Source organism: Macrobrachium rosenbergii, chromosome 11, assembly GCF_040412425.1.
Source record: "Macrobrachium rosenbergii isolate ZJJX-2024 chromosome 11, ASM4041242v1, whole genome shotgun sequence".
Classification (NCBI taxonomy): Eukaryota; Metazoa; Arthropoda; class Malacostraca; order Decapoda; family Palaemonidae; genus Macrobrachium; species Macrobrachium rosenbergii.
This window is the reverse complement of record NC_089751.1, coordinates 40,504,692-40,526,221: the sequence shown is the minus strand read 5'-3', so window position 1 is coordinate 40,526,221 and position 21,530 is coordinate 40,504,692. Positions and strand designations below refer to the sequence as shown.

Genomic DNA, 21,530 nt, shown 5'->3' with positions numbered 1-21,530 from the left:
GTATTGTACCTCCGTTCATACTGTATTCTCTTTCTTCCATCTTACTTTCCACCCTCTCGTAACAACTGTTTTATAGATACTATTTTGGCCGCTTTATAGAACAGAACAGAATATTGAATTTAGGCGAAAGGCCAAGTGTTGGGACCTATGAGGTCATTCAGTGCCAAAACTGAAATTGACAGTAAAAGGTTTGAAAGGTGTAACAGGAGGAAAACCTTGCAGTTGCACCATGAAACAGGTTGCAGCTCAGGGGCTGAAGGGACTCTGCAAAGAACCTTAAGTAATGCCTTCAGTGCACCGCATGAGGTGCGTTGACGGAACTGCCCTCCTACAGGGGGCCCACTATGTTGAGATAAATGAAGTACTGTATAGTCCAACCTCTTAAAATCCAGCATTCTGTGGTCCAGCAACTCGCATGATCCGGGAATTTTTTTGAATCAGCCGCCATTAGTTCTTTAGTGGTTAATAGGGTGACGCCAAATGTTTCAATTTTTGGATTTTTTCGGATTTTGGAACTGAAGCTTGCTTCATAGATACACAAGCAGTTTATTTCCAACGAAAACATTCTGTGAAGCTCAAAAATATACAGCATACAAAGAACTGTAATTTGCATATATACTTATGCATCATGCAATCATTAAAATTTTGTCCAAAAACATGATTTCATCTTGTACATCAAATACTAGTGGAGATGTGTTTTCAGTAGACTACACTAGGCAGGCTTTCTATGCCTGTCTCAGTTTCGGTAGATACCATTGATAATGTATATTATATTCGAGTTAGCTTTTCACCAATACAGGTACAGTAAATAGGCTTAGAAGCATAAGTTTATAGGTTAAATACAAATCTTCATACATTAAATCAGGCTTACCAACCTTGTGGCATGTCTAGGAATTAAATACTATTTCTTATAATTAACAACCATTTACTACTGTGTGCAAGATACTGCCATAAACAAACAGCAAGTACTGACATAAACAATCAAATTGAGAAACAGCCATTTGCCGATGTCAGTCACTGTAGCTAGCACTAGTTTGTTAAGGGATGCATTATAGATGTCAACTTGTTAAAAATTTTTAATGGTGACTTCTGTAAATAAAAATAAAGTAAATCTTTGTTCATCCCTCATGCAATGGGAGGAAAGTGTTAAGAAAGTACTGTATGCCACTAAGTTAACGGTTGTAGTTGTGGCTGAAGAAATGAATAATGTGCAAGCCACAAAACATTTTAAGAGGCAAAAGCAACATCTGATACTGGCAAAATCACACCTTTGCTTCATTTAATTTACTGCATTTATATAAATAGAGTTGCATTTTTAAACCCAGCTTTGATAGTTTACAAAAAAATGAATCTCCGAAATGAGTTTCATTTAGCAACTAATGGCTGAAATGATGTCAGTAAAATGCAATCAGCTGGTGATTTTAAGAATGTAAACATAACCAGGATGAGAATGGCGCCTGATTGCTGTATTCCTAAATTATAATAAGATAATGATATGACAGCAATAGTACATGAAATGTTATGCATACAGTACGTAAACAAGTTGTATTAAAATTATGATTATTCTTAATAAAAGAATTTTATTATTTGACTTTTGCAGATGGATCTCTCTCTCTCTCTCTCTCTCTCTCTCTCTCTCTCTCTCTCTCTCTCTCTCTCTCTCTCTCTCTCTCTCTCTCTCTCTCTCTCTCTCACATACAGTGAAGGTTTAAAGAAACAAAAGTAGCAGATTTTTAGGTTTTTTGCTGAAAATGAAAGCCAGAAATGTTTGAAGTGCTAGAAAACATTGAAAGGTGCCAGTTCAAAATTTGACAGTGCTCTTATAAAGTGGTTTGAAGCTCTTACATAGCGAAGGTGTAAGCATTTCCGTGGAGATGCTTATGGAGCAGGCCAGAATTTCCATAAGGAATTAAACCCAACGAATGAAAGTGGATATTCATAAGATTTGTTCTACTTTCGATGTATGTTGAATGAGCTGGCAAGACACTGTTTACATGGGGGGTTTTTTAAGGGTGATTTCTGTCATCCAGGATTTTCTGTGGTCCAGCAGTGGCCTGAGCCCAAGGGTGCCGGTTTTAAGAGGTCTGACAGTAGTTGTTCTTCCTCAAGTAGTAATGTATAATCTCCAGGCCACTATTTACCTTGTTTATTCTGTAGAAATGAGAATTTTCTTGTGCTTTAGTTTAAAATGATTGAACTCTCTTCCACCATCCTCCATGAGAATCAGAGATTAAGTATTTTATTGCAGAATGTTCAAGTGACAGTTTTTTTTTTTTTCAGAGTGTAGGAAGCTGCCAGCAGAAATTGATTTCATTGTGTTGTCTTCTAAGACTACAGTTATTCCCAGGTCAGCGAACAAGATTAATTGAAATTATTGCTGTAAATTCTACCATTGCTCTGCAGCTGTCAAGACGGGCCTCAAGTCTATAATGAATTTTATTTTATATCTTGTGATTTAAATTTCAGAATATATTTTGTTAAATATTTCACGTAATGCATATAGAATTTGTTTTATCAGATGTATATTTTATGCACTCCATTTTTACAATACTCCTTGTACAGTTTATATATATAGTAAATTTATATGGAATAATTATTTTAGTCACTGGTATTTTTTTAAAGCAGAGCTCTACTATAGTCTCTAATTTATTTTAGTGTTCATACTTTGAATAAACAATTCAAATAGAAGAACTTTACTTACTGGTCTAGCTTGAGAGGTGAAAAGAGAGCCTTCTCTTATCTGCAGTATTTTATCACATTTTTGGTTGTATCATTTAAAGGATACTTTTGCTTGGTTTTCATTTAGCCATGTTTTGGCTAAACTTTAGTTTGTTTTTCTTTCTCTTCATTTTCATCTTTGTTTCGGATGTGTTTTGGATGTTTTGGTTTGTTCCTGAAGGTTGCAAATTAAGCTTCTCATTTCTTTGGAAACTTGGCAAGTCTTTCCAAAAGAGGCTTCATGAGATAGAATAGAGTGAGGATTTATCCTACTATTCTGGATTGTGTGATAGAAATTCCAAAATCACCCCTTGTAAACTCTACTGCTGCAGAGCAAGGAAACAATTGGAGTATTCTGCATCCCTAACATTGGACAGCTTTAATGAGGAGTTACCTATTAACAGCCTGGAGGATGTGGAAAACCCTTAGCTACTACTGAGTAGCATGCATTTTTCAAGAAGTTTCTTATAACTTATAAGAAGGATGTCAAAAAAGCCATAACAGTGATGCACCTGCAGAAAAGACCAAATTATTCTGTCCATCCACATACATACTGTACTAGGAAATTCATAACAGGACCTTCATTTCAATTTACTATGAGCTTTCACATGTATTACTCTTTGCTTATGTGCAGCTCCCAGGAAAACAGTTGATAAAAGCACTCGGGGGGGATGAAGTGAATAGCTATGCACACCCTCTTCAAACTTGGGTAATAGAGTCAATTGCACCATTTTCTCCAGCAAGAACATGGAGACTGTTCTTATCTTACAATTAACTGTTTTACTTTTATTGCACTCAGGAGTTATGGCCTTCAACATATTTTTTTTTTTTTTTTTCAGATTTTATAGCAGCCCCAAGTCCTGTATGTAGGACTGGTGATGTCACACCCCATTCACTGTCTTGCATTCTTTACTTTTAGAAAGTTGTCACTGTTGGGAATAAAAGGTGAGAGGTTAGTGCTTTCACTAGTCCTGTCACATCCAGAATCCTTATTTTGAAAAGTTTTAAGGTTAATGGAAACTAAACAAATTTATGTAAGAAATATATTTATTAAAAAATTGAGGAAAACAAATTGTTATAATGTGTAAATATTTGAGCTTTATACATTGTATTTTATATACAGTAATTATAAAAATATGTACATCTTTAAATATCTGGTAATTACATATATACTATTTGTTCATTCACAGAACAAACCTTTAGTCTTATAACGTAGGGGAATTTACCTAGCGCAACCTTTGAGGTTGCGTAAAAACGTCTATGCCGAGGAAGTGGTGGAGGAAGCAACTTGAAAGACTTAATGGAACAAAATGAATTGTAATGGAACAAAATGAATTGTCCCGTCCAGAGACAAGAGAATTTACTTGATTGAGAATGAAGTCAGCATGATTAGAGTATGGCAACCCACAAAGATGTCTTCGCTTCTTTCTTAGGCCTGAGCAGGGCTTAAGTATCCAAAGAGAAATCTGAAGTGGTTGCCACAGTCTCCTCAGCTAGGTCGTTATACAGTAGTACCCACAAATGAGTTCGACCTCAGCATAGGTTGTCCTGAAATCTTGACTGTCTGCATCTTTCTATCTCCTGGCCATGGGGATCACGATCTGGCATGTCAACCAAGTCAGAAGTCAAAATGTCTTGATTCACCACTGGAGCGTAGGCTTGCTCAGAGCCTAGGACTTTCTTGGGACCGAGAAGGAATCTTGTCCTGATTCCGATCCTGTCTGTGAGAACGGGAGCAAGAACTACGACGAGGAGATGAATGCTCTGATTGGTTAGATGACTGTGCAGGGGCTTCCAGTACGTGAAGAACGGTCACGACCATGTGATCGAGAGTGCAGATCACAGTCTCTTCTGGGAGAACATGAGCAAGAAAAACGTTGGGGAGAAGGTGGCCCTGGGTGGTTACACAACCTTGGGCTCCCAACTTGAGGGCGGGGGCTAAAATCTAAGAGGAGAATGGTCCCGATCCGGAGAACATTCTTTCACAATTAACTTCTTGATGGGAGCCTTGTCCTTCTTACGGCCTTGGAAAACACCTGTGCCTTGAGCAGGACGAGTAGATGAAGACGAGATCACTTAAACCTACTGTGGAGAAGTCTGGTATGTTGATCTGGGGTTCTTAGAGGACGCTTCTCTGAAAGTGTGTACTGCAACACGGGAGTCAGTTACAAGACCTGCCGAACTCCCTCTTGAAACATCTAAAGATGATGCAATAGAAGAATGAGAGGAGGTTAAATCTTCCAGAGAAGATGCAATGAGAGAAGATTTTGGCAAGGAAGAGATAGAGCAAGACGGGACTGATTCATCTGCTGCCACTGGGGTGAGAAGCCTTCCAAAGATGGAGAGCTGATTTCCTCTTATATCTCCTCTAATTACCAAACTTCTTCTATTGCTCAGGAGACCAATTACGACACTCGGAACAGGGATTGCTTAAATTACAATCCTTAGATCTGCACCTGCTACAAGTGGAATGAAGGTCTGTATCCAAGGAGGCCAAATAGTGAGAACAAGGGTTGTTACCAACTCCTCGGGCACGGGTTTTCATATCTAGGAATGCAAAATACACACAGATAATTGTTATCACACAGAAAAACACACAAACAAAGAGAATGAAAAACCAAAATGCCGAGGCATAATATGGGCAGGAAGTGCTAAAACAACCTGCAGTAGCACTGTCTTGCTATGAAAGTAGTTAGAAACTGGCATATCACAGCATTGTTGGAGTAAGCCAGGTCAGGCTGTGCCTGCCTCCTTCACCCGCATTGGCAGTGTTCCGTTGCCACCGAATCCTTGTGCTATTTTTAACTGGACTCCAGCAGGGCGCTAGAGAAATTCCCCTATGTTAAGACCACAGGTTTGTTAGTTATGAACAATACAAAAAATGACATTTTTAGTAAAAATTTATCATTTACGATATATATCATGAACTGAATAAGCAGTTATGGAACATCTGATTTCTTACCATATAAAAGCTAAGTATTTCAATGAATAATCTTCACTGTTGACCTCAGATCCCCACTGTTATCTACCACCACTATATATACTAGTAATCTGATGAATTCTTGGATTCCTAACAGGATGGTGATCTACGTTACTTCTTACTGAGATGGGTAAAATTACACCAGATAGGACAGCATCTTGTCTTCATTCTCAACACAAAGTCTTGAAGCGATGGGATGGGAAAAGACCTATATCTCTTGTCAGGGATTGATGGGTTCTGAGTTATATAAGAATGCAGAAGGAACAAGCACAATATGCATCCATCCTAGTGCTGCACACAGTAGGGGACTATACAATGCCTACTCTTAACTACCAATGCTAAGGCTAGGGAGAAAAAAATATGCAAACTTCTCTCTCTCCTTAGTCTTTCCTCAAGGATTTGCACAGGGCTTGGAGAGAAAATGATGAATGAGAATTACGTGCCCCTCTGGATAACATAGTTCCTAGCTGTTCATATCTCAAGAAAATACTTCCAAGGCAGAGAGGTTTAGGAACCCTGAGATTGACCAAGAGCACCATGCAACTAATCTGTGACCCCCATTGGTGTTTTGCTTGCCATACTGTACCTTTGGTTGTGGAAGATGTTTTCCAACACCCTTGGAACGACCTTGATGTTTGTGCTTTTCCACCTCTCTACCTATCAATTGGATAATTTAACCAAGCAGACTGTGTCAGCTCGACTTGGTTAATACTGAACAGGTCAGGCAGTACAGTGGAAAACTACAGATGTCGAGGTCATCCCTAGAGTGCCAGAAAGCATCTTCCACAACCAAATGTACAGATTGGCAAGCAAAACACCAATGGGGGTCACAGATTAGGTGCATAGCAGCTCTTAGTCAATTCCAGGGTTCCCTAAACCTTGAAACTTTCTGCTATGTACAGCTATAGGGACTACACTGTTCCTATGAACTGAGCTGACCGACCAACATATTCTAAATGAGTGGGATGCCTCTGGCTGAAAGCTCGACAGGTGGCAACCTGCCCACTCATGCAACTGTATTGCCAACCTAAGGAGAAAGGAGGTTGCACTTCTTGCTTATTGACCAATGATTGTATTGTTCAACAATATGACTGAGTGTCCCATTAACTGGTCTTGCAATACTTGTGGTGAATCAGTGTTAAACCCACCTTAAGAACGTTGCTGGGCAAGTGAGCAGCCTCTTGCGTCCATACACTTGCAATGAACAAGCCACTCGCAAGTGCACCACCCTCTCCTTCAATGCAGGGGAGAACAAAAGCCTTTCTCCATGGAGGGCATAAGGACCCATAGATGATGGGTGACCGACAAGAATTGCCAAAGCCAAGCTGGTTTGTGGTTTAAGACAGGAACTGCGTTGATAAACCCTGATTTTGTTGATCAAAAGGGTCTTTTCATATCAGTCAAAAACTCTGGTACTTCATCTGCCGTTTGGGTAAGAAACTAGACGTATCCTGTGTAGCACAATGAAGGAGAAAAGTCAATCCCGATTTTGAGGAGCAGTAGATAGCTTGAAGCTCAAGTACTTTCACTGATTGACAGTCTGTCAAAGACGAAGTAATGGTACCTCCAAGAGTTCAGATTTATCAAAAGCAAGACATCTTTCTGATAGAAGCCAACATGGAATGTGGGGTTTCTGTCATAAGCAAAGTTTGTTAGACAAACTTTTTCTGGTAGGAAGATTACCGAAGAAGCTTGTTAAGAGTAGTCACCTAACACTTACAGTGCATTCCTCACCAGCATTGTCCATACCTGTCAACTGAGCGAGAGTTGGAGGAACCTGAAGAATAAGGAAATGGAGTCTGAGAAAAAAAAAAGGGTGGGGGAAGGCTGCCTGTCTTGAAGGAAACTGTAACTGTCCTGAAGAACGCACACTACTACTTGTTGCCACTAAAGGCTTGGCAGGCATTCCCAAACCCACTGCTACAGGAGAGAAGAATTGCCTACTTAGAAACCCCATCTCTTTTTCATCCTCATCAAGGCTGAAACCTGAATGGGAAACTGAAAGGGTTGAGAGAAGAGTCCCAACCTATAAGTGGGAGAGGATTCCTTGAAGCTGATTGTGCATTGGTATAGGTCTAATCTTTCCCATTCCACATCAAATCATTCGAACTAAATGTTGTTCATCAGTCCACAGACTGAGTTTACCTGTAGGGGGTGGGTCTTGGCATCCTCTGGGATGCAGTACTTCTGCAAAAGAAGCCTGAAAGAGTGAATGGGGAAAAAAGAGAATCGTCCAATCCAGGGATCAGATGATTTACCTATTCCAGGATGTCCCGCACATGTGGACCAGGGCCATGAGAAGAACATTCAGATTCCAAGGTGAAACCCAAGGTGCCCTGGACAGACAGTGTGTGCCTCCAACTCAAGTCTACATTGGCATCACAGGCAAGGGGCCTTTAGCAAATCTGAGTCCAAGACAGTAAAAGATGGATCCCCTACTGGAACAGAGGGAGAAATCAAACCTTGCTCCTGCTCAAGGGATCACAATGAGTGTCCTGAGCAAGTCCCAGACAACTAGTCATGGTTTGAACATCATGCCTGTGCTTCCACCAATCCTTAGACAAGGAAGACTGGGTAAAAAATGAGGAGGAAGAGGAGGAACACAAGGAGACTAGGCAACCCTGGCTGCAGGTCTCTCTCTCTCTCTCCATCCTCTCCCACATGTGCCAAGGACAAGGTCAAAGCAGCCGTCTCAGAAAGGACAGGAGCATGAACTGCTGGAGCAGCTACAAAGGAAGAGCAGGACATCTGTGACCACAGCACACTTGGACTTGGTGGAGGGGAAACCATGGCTGAAGCAGTGATCTTGGAAGGCAAAAGAGAAGGATACCTGAAATTCTGAGAAAAGGTAACACACCTTCAGCAGCCCTTTTATCTCTTGGGGGAGTACTAGCAGAGGCTGGGGAGATGTACTTGAAGTAGTGGTAATGAGGCTGACACAGTACTGTGTACAAGGAGAGCAAGCTGATCATCGTCTGGGCTGCCCATACCCTCTGAGTGAGTGAGGCAGGGGTGGGCAGACACCATCCAAGGAAAAGTGGCTGGGTTCAAGGTAGGCTCAGGACAGGGAAGGGGTGATATCCGAGTTGTTTGTAAGACACTGATGGAACCTCCTCTCCTTGACTAATACTTTTTCCATGGACTTGCAACAAAACCTACTTGACGCTTTTTAAGACAGCATGCACTCTTGACCTCTGCACATCCTAAACACAGAATGAGGAAAGACTGTCATGGGCAGCAGGACCTAGTAATACATTCATCATGACAAAGACACTGGGTTGGTGGATGGATCTCTTAAGGCCTTACTCATATGCAAATCTTTAACTACATGTTACCAAGCTTCAATGACCAGACCACCTTTCACCAAAGGTAATCCACATATATGATGATGATTTGTCTAGGAACAAAGTGAATTTCAAGGAGGCTATTAAAATATCCATGATATTTCTCATTTCAAAATGAATTGTACTAAGTATTCAGAATTAAAAAAAAAACTAAGGACTGATAAGACTAAAAGAAAAGCATGAAATTGATGTCTTCAAGTAGTTTATATAAACTTAACTTTTTTCAAAAAGGTACACTGCCTTAGTCACTTTTTAAAAAAAATTTTCCATGTATGCCTTAAAAGATTTCAAGAATGCCTTCAAATGGAGTCTTTGGAAACATTCCTTTTGAAATGAAAAATGCCATGGTCAATGGATGATTTAATGATTTCTGAAAAAAAAATCAATACCAAGTTAAATTGAATGTGGAACTGAAGATAATCTGCAACCACAAATTTCTGATGACTAGGAACTAAATGCAAAGTAGAATTGTTCCATATACAGCCTAGATAACATTTAATAGCCAGAAACTAAATAACTTCTCTTACTGTTTCTAAAACTGATAAAAAAATAAAAATGGTAAATGAACATAAAAAACATTAACTTTACTCATGCCGAGTCAAAATCAATTGCAATACTAAAAATGCTGCTTTTCTTATTAACGATGTAAAAAGTTACACATACTCCATAAGAACGTGAATAACAATTGCATTTAAAAGTTCAGATCACTAGAATTTCATACTCATGAGTTATGAATAAAATGTAGACTACGAGGCACAGTTTGATTCACAGTTTAAATACTGATTCTTTATGTAAATAACTTCAAAAAATTATGGGTGAGAACCATGAAATTTAAGATAAAAACCCAAGCACTTGGGTAATTTGAGCTACACAGTATCAAAAATGGTGAAAAGGTGTTAGAGTGACTGAACAGCAAGATAAGATATCCAGAAAATAAAATGAAGTAAACAGACATGAAGTTGAAATGGAAGAAAACCCAACAGTTGGACTAAAAAGTTACATAGGTTGGACAGCAAGATGGAAGAAAAGAAGTGGAAATGGATGTGTAAAAAAAAAAAAACAATATATATATATATGGTGCAGCTGGAGACCTAAGGGGACCCTTTACACAGCCTTTAGTAAATTATCAATGAATATTGAGTAAGTCACAAATTCATAGGCATTAGCTATAGCTAAGATTACCTTGTTGTACGAGGTCTAAACACTGACTTCATTACTAGTGTTCTCTGTCAGTGTAGCTTGTGTGTTTCTCTGTGTATGTGGTGAAGCCTCAAGCCGTTGCTGCTGATGTATTATTGTCATTAAATTTTCAACTGTTGACTGAAGACCTAAAACCATTACTCGAAGTTCATCAAGCTTAGCATTGGGGTCAGGAGCAACAGATCGTACAGGTGCTGCACCTAACCATGACGCACGAACAGATGCCTGAGTTTGTAATACCGGAAGAGCATTTTCTGTGTCATCTTCTACATCAGTATCACTTGTGAATGTCCAACGCCATGAGTTTCTTTGCCCAACTGAGGCTGTCCTTATTATATTAGACTTGTTTGTTAAAGTAGTTTGGTTAGTAAATGGCTGCTGCTGCTGAAAAGGCAAGTACTTATGTTGTCCTGCTGCACTTGCCTGATGAGCCCGCAAATGAAGTAGGCGATCACGTTTGTCCAATTCATGTTCTCTTAGTGCAATATTGACTGTATCTACAAGAAGTTCTTTTGGCAAGGATGGTTCATGTTCTGGAGCTATAAAACCTGATACAAAAATCTCAAATACTTTTATCAGGAATCTTCTAGAAGGTAACCACCTTGACAACAGAAGGAACAAACTGTCAATAAACCCATTTGTGCGGTTAGGGAAAATACTAACGGAAGGCTTTCGTAGTCCATCAGTGATACTTATATTTTTCAAGAAAAATGTAGTAAGTTTTTTGGGCATAAAACGGCTACGGAACAGGGCTTCAACTTGTGTCATTAATTCCACGTGCCTTGTCAAACGCAAAACCTCTGACCTGAAGAAATTAAAGAAATAATTATCTATACATGTCTATATATTTTGTAATGCAGTAACTGAATATAAGTTCAACACTTGTCATTGCTGTGGACTGCAGTACTGTACTGTATTAACAATGCAGTTTGTCTCCTCCAAATTTTTAAGTTTTAAAAGTTGTATGTATTTAAATTCATATAATAAACTTCAGCAATTTCAAATACAATATAAAAGATCAAGGTCAGTAGATGCACACTTACCTTTGTCGTATTGAATACATATCACTGACGGCCAGACCAACCAAAAGGTTTGAGAGAATGATGAATACCAGAATTATAAACACCACAAGAATGATAATACTCAGCAAGGCAGGGCTATTTTCATCCTGGAGAAAGATTGACTCATAATCTAGCTCACCAGTCATCATTACCTGTAGAAAAAAAAAAAAAAACTAAACATTTGCAGAAGTTTTAATACTAAATAAGATTTCATACTGTCATGATGATTTTTATTATGGTACAGTAATTAACTAGTTTTGCAAGACAACTGAGTTATCTTTCTTAACTCTTAAATGGCTTGCCCAAAAGGGTTTGTTAAATTACACCTTAAAATTTTATTACAGCTTAAAAAATTAACAATCAAATGACTTGAAATGTTGAAGATAGACAAACTTTTGACAAGAATTTGTTTCCAAGACTTGATATTTATTGCAGTTGAAAATTGGGCTATCGCATAAGTGTTTTACACTGAAGCGTTTTCCTGCCCTCTCGGCTGTCTCCTCAAGTCATTCACTGACTAAACTTATAAGTGTCACCAGCTACTTCAGTGATGAACACAACCACCTCACAGTGGTTTTAATTTGATTTTATTTATCATCACCTCGGCCATTTCAAAAACCTTCCATTTATTAAAAGTGATGGGTGTAAGAGATAGTAAAAAATCACGGATATTTGAACTGATCAAGGCACTTTACTGTAATTACTGCTCTGGTTGCTTTATTGGCATAATTTCCCACAATGCCCATACGAGCATAGGCTCAAAACATTTCATCTTTTACACAAACTTCAAATAATTTGTGGAATAAAAACAATCTGTTGGGTACATGGATTTAAGGGTAATAATTTTAAAAAGCCTCTAAAGCGCTCGCTTCTATGTGTAATAAAATAAAATTTTATATATACTTACCAAGTAATTACATAGCTATTATTGGCAGCTTAAATTTGAAAATTCGCGGTAGCGTTCCAATAGGTAACTCGCCCCGCCCACTTTCGGGGAAGGATAGGTATGACACTACTAACGAGCCCAATTCGTTTATGCCCTATGCCCATGAGAGGGGAGGAGGGAGGACTCTGATCATGCTATTACTTGGTAAGTTTATATAAAACTTTACCTTATTATAAAAATGTCACTTTTATACAAGTAACTTACCAGGTAACTATATAGCTGAATCCCACATTGACAGGAGGTGGGATGCATGGGCATGTACTACTTAAACAAACACTCATGAGTGGAGATGAATTTTTAAAATAGTATGTAGTTAACATTGAGAACGTTAGTTGTAACCTACCTGGCGAGAGAGCTCCAACAGGAAAATACTGCCTCTGATGTCGCTCATCTCGACTGTAGTGGTGTGGCAGTGAAACCAGAGGCGCCTCTACATTAGTGGGGCTTTGGAGCCGAGGAGCACTCCGATGGCTGCCAAAGCATAAAAAACGCAAAAGCCCTTGCCCTGGGTGCAGTGCCAAACCAAGACCATAAAACAAGTTACACATACACCATAAAACAGATCAGTTACCATCACCCATTCATAACACGACACAATGAATGATGGGTGCTCCAGGTACTCAGTACCTCCCAACTTCCCAAAACTCGACAACCTAATTCAAGGCGAGTAGACAGAGGAGTGTAAGGGTACCCCCTACCCTTCCTCCCCTACCATGCCAGCTACTGATAATGGGCCGAGGGTACTGCAGTTCTCGTAAACAGTTTCAATGTCACGTAGATAAAAATTTGCAAACACTGATTTGCACCTCCAGAAAGTGGACTGTAAAATAGAAGATAGGTATAAATTCTGCTTGAAGAAAATCAAAGTCGCTACTGCCCTGATTTCGTGGGCTTTAAGCTTGCAAACTGGCAAGTCTTCCCCTTGAATCTTCATGTGTGACTCTGAAATCACGTCTCAGGAACGCTAACGAGTTCTTGGATAAAGGACTGGTTGGATCCTTAACTGAACACCAAAGGATAGGGGATGAGCCTCTGATATTCTTAGTTCTTTGTAAATAATACTTCAATCATTCTTCGCTAAGAACCCCAAAGTAAGGCAACAGACTGCGTCTCCTTGTGTGAATCCTACTTTCTTGCTCAGAGCCTATAACTCGCTAATTCTCTTGGCTGTAGCTAGAGCGACTAGAAATAGTGTTTTTCTTGTAAGATCCCTGAGGGATATGGCTTGAAGAGGTTCAAAAGGTGGACTGAGAAACATTTTATAACTACATCTAGATTCCAGGATATGGAATCTGACCTCTCTTGTTTCGCAGTATCCAGTGACTTGATAAGGCCATCGATGTCTTTATCCATTGATAGATCCAGACCTCTATGTCTGAATACGGAGTTGAGCATCGCTCTGTAGCCTTTGATCATGGATGTAGCCAATCCTTGGGAAGACCTTAAAAACAGCAAGAAATCTGCTACTTGTGCTACAGAGGTAGAAGAAGATTGTACTGTGTGTCTTCTGCACCAGCTGCGGAATATTGTCCATTTATTCTGGTAGATGTTGGAGGAGGACTGACGTCTACATCTCGCAATTGCTTCTGCAGCTGATCTAGAAAAGCGTTTCGCTCTGACAAGCTTCCTGAGTCTGAAGCCTGTCAGAGCAAGAGTGGATAGTCCTAGACGGAACCGATGAAAGTGCAGTTGCTTGAGTAGATTTTGTCGCTGTGGGAGTAATTTTGGAAAGTCTACTAGGAGACTGAGGAGATCTGGAAACCACTCTTTCTGTGGCCAGGAGGGAGCTACCAGGGTCATCGACACTTTGTCGTGTAGGATGAATTTGTTGATCACGTCTCCCACCATACTGAACGGTGGGAAGGCTTATACATCTAGGTTCGACCAGTCCTGGAGCATTGCATCCGTTGCCCACATGAGAGGGTCCGGGGCTGGAGAGCAATACAAAGGAAGTCTGTGATTCCTCGACGTTGCAAATAGATCTATTGACGATTTTCCACACCGTTTTTACAGGTCGGTGCAAACCTGCGGATTCAGTGTCCATTCTGTGGGTAGGACCTGTTTGCAATGACTTAATTCGTCTGCTATGACACTGAGTTTGCTTTGTATAAAGCGGGTGAGTTTGCCCTGTACAAGGCGGGTAACAATCGTGGTTTGATTTCCTTGCCCCCAAATTAGGAGATCTTTGGTCGCTTGATACATTGAGAAGGAGTGGGTCCCTCCCTGATTCTTTATGTAGGCCAGAGCTGACGTATTGTCTGAGTGGACTATGACTGTGGATTTGTAAGTCACTGTTGAGAAATGTTGAAGGGCTAAGCGTATTGCCTTCAGCTCCTTCACATTGATATGAAGCCCTCTCTCAGGTAGTGACCACGTCCCTGACACTTCATTGTTTTCTAGTACGGCCCCCCAACCCAGATCCAATGCATCTGAGTATAATGTGAGGTTGGGGCTCAGAGGGTGAAGAGATTTCCCTTCTGCAAACCTTCCTGTTACAAGCCACCACCGAAGGTCCTCTTTGATCTCAAGAGTGATTGGGAAAACAAACGAGTCCGAAAGAAACTTCCTCTGCCAACTGGCTTTTAGAAAGAACTTTAGCACTTTCATGAAGTCTCCCCAAAGGAATCTCATGAAGTCTCCCTAAAGGAACGAACTTTTCTATGGATGAGAGAGTTCCCAGTAAACTCCATCCATTCATTGGCCGAGCATGACGGGAGAGAGGAATTTCTGAACTGTCCGAATGCAGTCTTTTATTCTCTTGTCAGACAGAAAAGCCAGAAAATCCCGAGAGTTGGTCTTCATTCCCAAATAAAGAATTGATTGACTCGGGACTAATTGGGATTTGTCCAGGTTTATCAGTTGGCCCAATTCTTCGGCTAACACAAGAGTCTTCTTTAGGTCCTCCGTGTAACTTGATTCCTAGGGGGAGTGTAGGAGCCAGTCGTCTAAATAGAGACAAATGTTGATCCCCATGAGATGTAGCCATTTTGCCAATGGGGCAAGGACACGAGAGAAAACTTGAGGGGCTGTCGAAAGTCCAAAGCATAGCGCTCGAAATTGGAAGACCTTGTCCTGGAACAAAACCGTAGATATTTCTTGGTCTCTGGGTGGACTGGAACGCAGAAATATGTGTCCTGCATGTCTATCGTTGCCATCCAATCCCCTTGATGGATGGAAGACGGAACTGAGTGGGTTGTTTCCATTTTGAATTTCCTAGTCTGGATATAGAAATTCAGGCCACTGACGTCCAGGACAGGTCTCCAACCTCCCGATGATTTTGAGACAACGAATAGGCGGTTGTAGAACCCCAGAGTGTTGACACCTCTGACTATTTCTATGACCTTGGTGAGAAGAGCTGGTACTTCCTGTGATAGGGCCAAATACCTCTCTGAGTCTAAAGAGTAGGCCGCCAAGTTGATAGGAGAGGACACTAAGGGAGGTTTCTCCCTGAATGGGATGGAATAGCCTACTCTGATCACCTCTAACACCCAAGGTTCTACATCTCTGTCCTTCCACTTGGTCCAGAATTGTAGAAGCCTGGCCCCCACTGGTATACGGAGGATAGTATCCTCACTTGTGAGAGGAAGGTTTGGTTGCTGACTTCTTGATTGGTCGAACGGACCTAGAATATGTCCGGGAAAGGGGCTGGAATCTACCTCTACCGCCTCGAAATACTTGCTGTAGAGGGGAAACCGTTCTAGGTGCAAACGATGCGGAAGATGAGGAGCGTCCAGACTCCTTCGGACGTTTGGTTGACTGGGCCAGCAAGTCTTGCATGGATTTCTTTTGTAGTTCCGCTGTGATATGTTCTACTGTAGCGCTGGAAAAGAGGCCATGTTGATTTAAATGTGCAAAAAGAAGTGCGGATCTCTGGGAGGGAGTGACCCCTTTGGAAGTGAAGGAACACCACTACTCTCGCTTCTTAAGTAGTCCCACCGCGAACAAGGCTGCCAGCTCCTGGGATCCATCCCTGATCACTTGATCCGCACATGAGAGCACTCCCAGCCAGTCTGAGGCGAAGTTATTTTGGAGAGGCACAATCTTCTATTTTCCTCGTAAGGCGCCGACAGTCCAGTCAAGAAAACTTAAGATCTCGAAGACCTTGCCCTTAGTCAAATGTTCGAGTTCTGAAGTGGTAAACAAGATCTTGGATAAGGAGAAGGCAGACCTCTGTGACGAGTCAATTAAACTGGAGAAATCCCCTTCGGAGGAGGCAGTAACTACTAACGACAGCACTTCCCCAGTCACATAAGATAAGTATCTCCTCTTGGATAAGCAAGAAGAAGGAGTGCAGAATACCGCTTTCCCCGTATTCCTTTTTTCTGTCAACCAGCTCTCAATGCTTGACAGAGCTTTCTTTGACGACGACGATAGCACAATCTTAGGCAGCCTAGAAGCTTCCGTAGGCTGTCTCACCATAAAGGAGGAACCCGGCAAAGAGGGAATCGCTGGGGAAAAGAAGTCCAGGAAGCAAAACAGAAGTATTTCAAAAGAGAAGCGTAGGCTGAAGCAGGCTGATCGTGTTCTACGTCCTCTTCTGCAGACGAAATGGGTGAAAGGGCCAAATCCTCGGGCTCTTGAGACACTGTTGGTTTAACGTAAAAGATCCATAATACTGTCTAAGCATTGTTTAATTGGTTCCAAACCTGGATCCTGAACCAGACGAACGGTGGAGTGTGGCGCCGGATGCCTGGGTGAGCTTAGTGCCAGCTTTGAAGGGGAGTGGTCGCACACTGACCGTGCGCAAACTACGTGTTGATCTAGTTCCACAGGTGCAATGAGTCCTTTAGATCCCACTGTATGCTTGGATCCCTTGGATCCCACTAAACACTTGGATCCCGCAGATCCCACTTGATGAATGGATCCCTCGGATCCCACTGCACGACTGGATCCCTCTGGATGCCCAGATCCCTTGGATCCTAAAGCACGATCTCCATGTTTCTTAGAGATCTGCTTGGGCGACAAAAACTGACGCTCTGACACAGACACTACGGGCGACACATTAGATGGATCATCCCAAAAACTACTGTACATGAAGGTTTGGGACTCGGATCCCGATCTCTGTTCCGCTTGTACAGGATCGGAAAGTCAGACTCAGCCACAGATATCGGTCTTTTATATGGCCTGGATGCACTTTTGAAATGGCAGCCGCGCTTCTGACTCGCTTTGCGCTTGGATTCGTCGGATCCCGAATCCGAATTACTCGCCGAAAGGGCATGAACTCCAATGTGGACGCCTTTCCAGTTGCTGTCCGCAGAGTCCTGGGAATCTTGGAACAACAGGCTCAGTTGGGGGGGGCGACTACCCATACCCATGGGCAAACCCCACCGATCTCCCTGGGACTTACGGTTTGCCTCCTCCCAGGTTTAGGGGAGACGGTTTGCCTCCTCCCAGGTTTAGGGGAGTTTGACAGGGACCTTCGTCTAGGAGCATCGGGGGGACGAGTAGCCACCTCCTCCACTGACACAACACTTGCACCAACATCACTAGCACTAATCTTGTCCATAAGGCCCCTCACTGAAGCCCCTAATTGAGCTACAGTGTTCACTAAGAGACCAAATTTCTGGTCTATTCTGGCTTCCACACTGGAGATGGCATTAGGTTCAGAAGTTTGGAAGTTGGATAAAGGAGTCACAGGTAAAGTCGGAGGACTGGTGATAGGGGAAAATGCAGATATAGGAGTTGGAAGAGCATGCAAAATAGGAGAACCCTGACTAACTGAATTCTTAGCTTCGGCCTTAGCCGCCGCTCTCCTACGTCTGTTACTCTCAAGTTTATTTAAGTAAATAGTTAAAGTCATCCATTTCCCCTGACCCCATTCTTTGCATTCATCATAAGTCAAGACTGAAGAGCAAGTTTGTCCTCTACATTGACAACAAATGGCATGAGAGTCATAACTGATAGAAGTTAGTTTGGTATTACAGCCTTTGCTGCAAAGCCTACTGCTAGCAGAACTAGAGGCAGACATTTTCATGAAAAGCACAAATCTAAGCTAAATAAGCTAATACAATTAATGCAATCGCTACCAAAACACAGAATACTTCACCAAAACCGATGAACACCATCTGGTGAATTATACGAAGACAAATGAAAGCTGCAGTCAACAACCATGTTAAGCTGTCAACTGGCAGAAACGAATTGGGCTTGTTAGTAGTGTTGTACCTATCCTTCCCTGAAAGTGGGCGGGGCGAGCTACCTACACCAAATATTGGAACTCTACTGCAAATCTTCAAATTTAAGCTGCCGATAAATGAAACGTAATAGCTGTGTAGTTACTTGGTAAAATTGCAAATTTCTGTGGAGGCATGTCCCTAGTAGTAATCTTAACTGCTGTCCATATTCCTGACAGTTCAGCTGTGAAAACAGAGGCATTATTAGGTAAAGGTAAACAAATTCTTTACTTATTGTACTACAGGAAATTTTAAGTTCACATTTGCTTACTCATAGGTTCTTGCCTCTAACAGAAGAAAGGTGAATGATTATTTATAAATGTGTCTCTCTAGTAAAAAAACACTACAGTTGTGAGTTCCTTGCCTGAATCTTAATTGCACTTATAGCGTGGAGATGGTTCACAACTTTTGATTTACATGATTTATTTGGCAATGATACGAATACTTTCTCTAACGCTTATTTGGCAATGATATGAATACTTTCTCTAACGCTGAGTCATATACTGTACTTGATTTCAACAATTGATGATACTATAGACAGAACAGTTGCTTGTGTATTAACATCTGGGGCTGATATGTGAGCTCCATAAGTTGCATATGATGCCTTTTTTTTTATCAGGTTTAACACATTTCCACTTGTGTCTTTTAAGTATGCAATTTGCTCTTTCCAGTTTCTGTGTATCAAAGATTAAGCATGAGAATTTCAATGTTGAGGTTATGGGAATTGCCTTCTCATTTTTAATTTGCAAAATATTTTTCCCTCTGATATCTTTACAAGATATGACTGCATTTGTTTTCTTTACAGAAAATTGGAAACCTAATGACAAAATCCACATTCACACTCTCATTACTGCAATGTTAAAAATACATTTGTCATAAGTTTGAGACAAAAATATAGTAGTCACCAATACATATGTATCTAATTATGCTTTGTAACCGATTTATAACAACTGCAAGGAAGAACAGTATGTTACTTAAAACACTTCCATGTTGGAGGCTGTTCCCCAATTATATGAGTGTATAAAAGCTATCCATTTGGACCTAGAAAGTGCAGTACTGACTAACAAACACAGCTTGCCTAAAATATTTCCTTTGAATCCTCCTTGCATGTGGCCTAATAAGTGACAAAGGATCAAGTTAGATCAATTATTTGTGGTCATACTAGACTGTATATATTTGATTGAATGACAAGTTTTTGACATAAAAGCTAAGTGCTGGGCAAAAAGGGCAATAAACACTATTCATTTGAATATTTAAATTAAAATCCAGCATAAAAACATGGCCTCTTTACTTAAAACATTTATCAAACAGATTAAACTATGAAGTAAAACAATACTGTACAGTATTTCCTTAAACAGCAAATACTTTTCTGTTGTGCAGTATTCCCTTAGCAATTCATTTATGGACCTGCCACAGTAAATTAGTCATTCTTTCATGCTTAAAACTTGCACATTCCAATAAAATGTGCTGCGCTGTAAAATTTGGCTAGCATATACTGTATAGGAGTATAATACCCACTCACCATTACTAGCCACCACAAAGGATGAAAGTACAGTATTAATGTATATACATACATACGGCCAACGTGCATTCTAGTCAAATTTAGGCCTACTGTTCATCCTTAATTTGCGTTAAACCACTTTCTTGCTTAGAGTTTTAAGGTTTACATTTTCTGTTTTGTAAAGTTTTGTCCAACTTTCCTATCACACACTCGAAATATTTGTGGAGGAGTTTCTTTAAAACCACTTAAATCATTTTTGTAAAAGGTTTCTATATACTGTACTGTAGTCACTATCAGGGATGGATATTTTGGAAGGAGTCAGCTCTTCTTGTTGGCTAGGGCTCTAGATAGAAAGCAGTCAGTGCACTGCAATCTGACAAAAAAGACAGAAAGGAAGCTAGTTGTTCTATCAGGAACTCCCAAAAAGAGGTACCTCAGAACCCTGAAACCTCACATAGGGAATGACTGAGTGGTAGTAGGCATGGGAAGGCAGATCAATGGAGCCATGACAGATCACTTCTTCCTCAAGTCGAACAAACATATACTTATCAAGTTTCTACTTTAATGGCAGCTTTAGATTTGAAATTTGCAGTAGAGCTCTTTTGTTTTGGTGCAGGTAAGTGCCCCACCCACTTTCAGGAAAGTATAGGTACAACATAACTAAAGAGGTCAGTTCTTTTATGCTCTATGTCTATGTGTGGGAAGGGATCTGATCATATAACTACTTGGTAAGTATTTATAAAATCTTATTTTATTTTATTATAAAAATGTCATTTTTATATTCGCAACTTACCAAGTAATTACATAACTGAATCCCACATTGACAGGGAGTGGGAAGTAATGGACATGTACTGAACTACTCAAAAAACATTTATAAATAGAAATGCATTTGAAATAGATAAAAGCTAGCATTGTGTTAATGCTTGTTAAAACATTATCTGGGGAGAGAGCTAGAGTAGGATGATACTGCCTCTTGGTCGTAGCTCATCTCGACCCAAAGGGGCATGACCAGTAATGTCAGGAGTTGCCCTACTTCAGTGGGAGCTTTGTGGTCAGGGAGTGCTCCTATGACTTACAAAGCTAAGCAAAAAAACAATTGCCCTTGCTGTGAAACAAAATATTGTACACCAACGAAAAAACGACCATAAAAAACCATGCTACCTGACTACCAATTAAAATACACAACCCATCCATTAAAACAGGGATTGGAGGGTACTCCATGTACCAAGCACCCCCAGGCTTCCCAAATAACTCAACAACCTTAAACAAGGTGAGGAGATAGAGGAAAATAAAAGTTTTACTCCTACCCCTCATTCCCTAGTACCAGGCCGGCCGCGGAGAACGGACCCAGCGTACTGTAGTCCTCAAACGTTTCGACATCACGTAAATAATGGTTGGCAAAGACAGAGCAACACTTCCAATAAGTAAATTGGATAATAGCAGAAAGAGACATTGCACTTAAAAGCCAATGATGTGGCTACTGCACGCATGGCATGGGCCTTAACCTTTAACAAAGGTAAATTATCTTGGATCCCCAAGTGAGATTCCACAATTACATCTTTTCGCAAATTTTTCCCCGCGATTGGGATAGGTTCAATGTCCCTAGTTGT

General features: G+C 40.7%; 2 protein-coding genes across 8 annotated transcripts in view; one reads left to right on the top strand and one right to left on the bottom strand.

The window, feature by feature from the left end:
• LOC136843348 (recQ-mediated genome instability protein 1-like) overlaps window positions 1-3,710 on the top strand; it is a 96,297-nt gene extending 92,587 nt beyond the window's left edge. For 3 of the 4 annotated variants that reach the window (XM_067111646.1, XM_067111647.1, XM_067111644.1), the window contains one exon: window positions 2,281-2,601. In XM_067111646.1, coding sequence (XP_066967747.1) covers window positions 2,281-2,430 — 150 coding nt within the window. In that variant the 3' untranslated portion in view covers window positions 2,431-2,601. Of the gene's footprint in view, window positions 1-2,280; window positions 2,602-3,557 lie in introns of those variants that run through there. The other variant, XM_067111645.1, reaches the window with a different exon arrangement.
• The window catches only part of LOC136843347 (transient receptor potential channel pyrexia-like), a 67,053-nt gene continuing 49,037 nt past the window's right edge, over window positions 3,515-21,530 (bottom strand). The window contains exons 3-5 of one of the 4 annotated variants that reach the window (XM_067111641.1): window positions 11,286-11,455; window positions 10,225-11,047; window positions 3,515-3,647 (exon numbers count right to left, since the gene is read on the bottom strand). In XM_067111641.1, the coding sequence (XP_066967742.1) occupies window positions 10,240-11,047; window positions 11,286-11,455 (978 nt within the window). In that variant the 3' untranslated portion in view covers window positions 3,515-3,647; window positions 10,225-10,239. Of the gene's footprint in view, window positions 3,648-8,790; window positions 8,902-9,278; window positions 9,413-10,057; window positions 11,048-11,285; window positions 11,456-21,530 lie in introns of those variants that run through there. The other 3 variants (XM_067111642.1, XM_067111643.1, XM_067111640.1) reach the window with 3 other exon arrangements.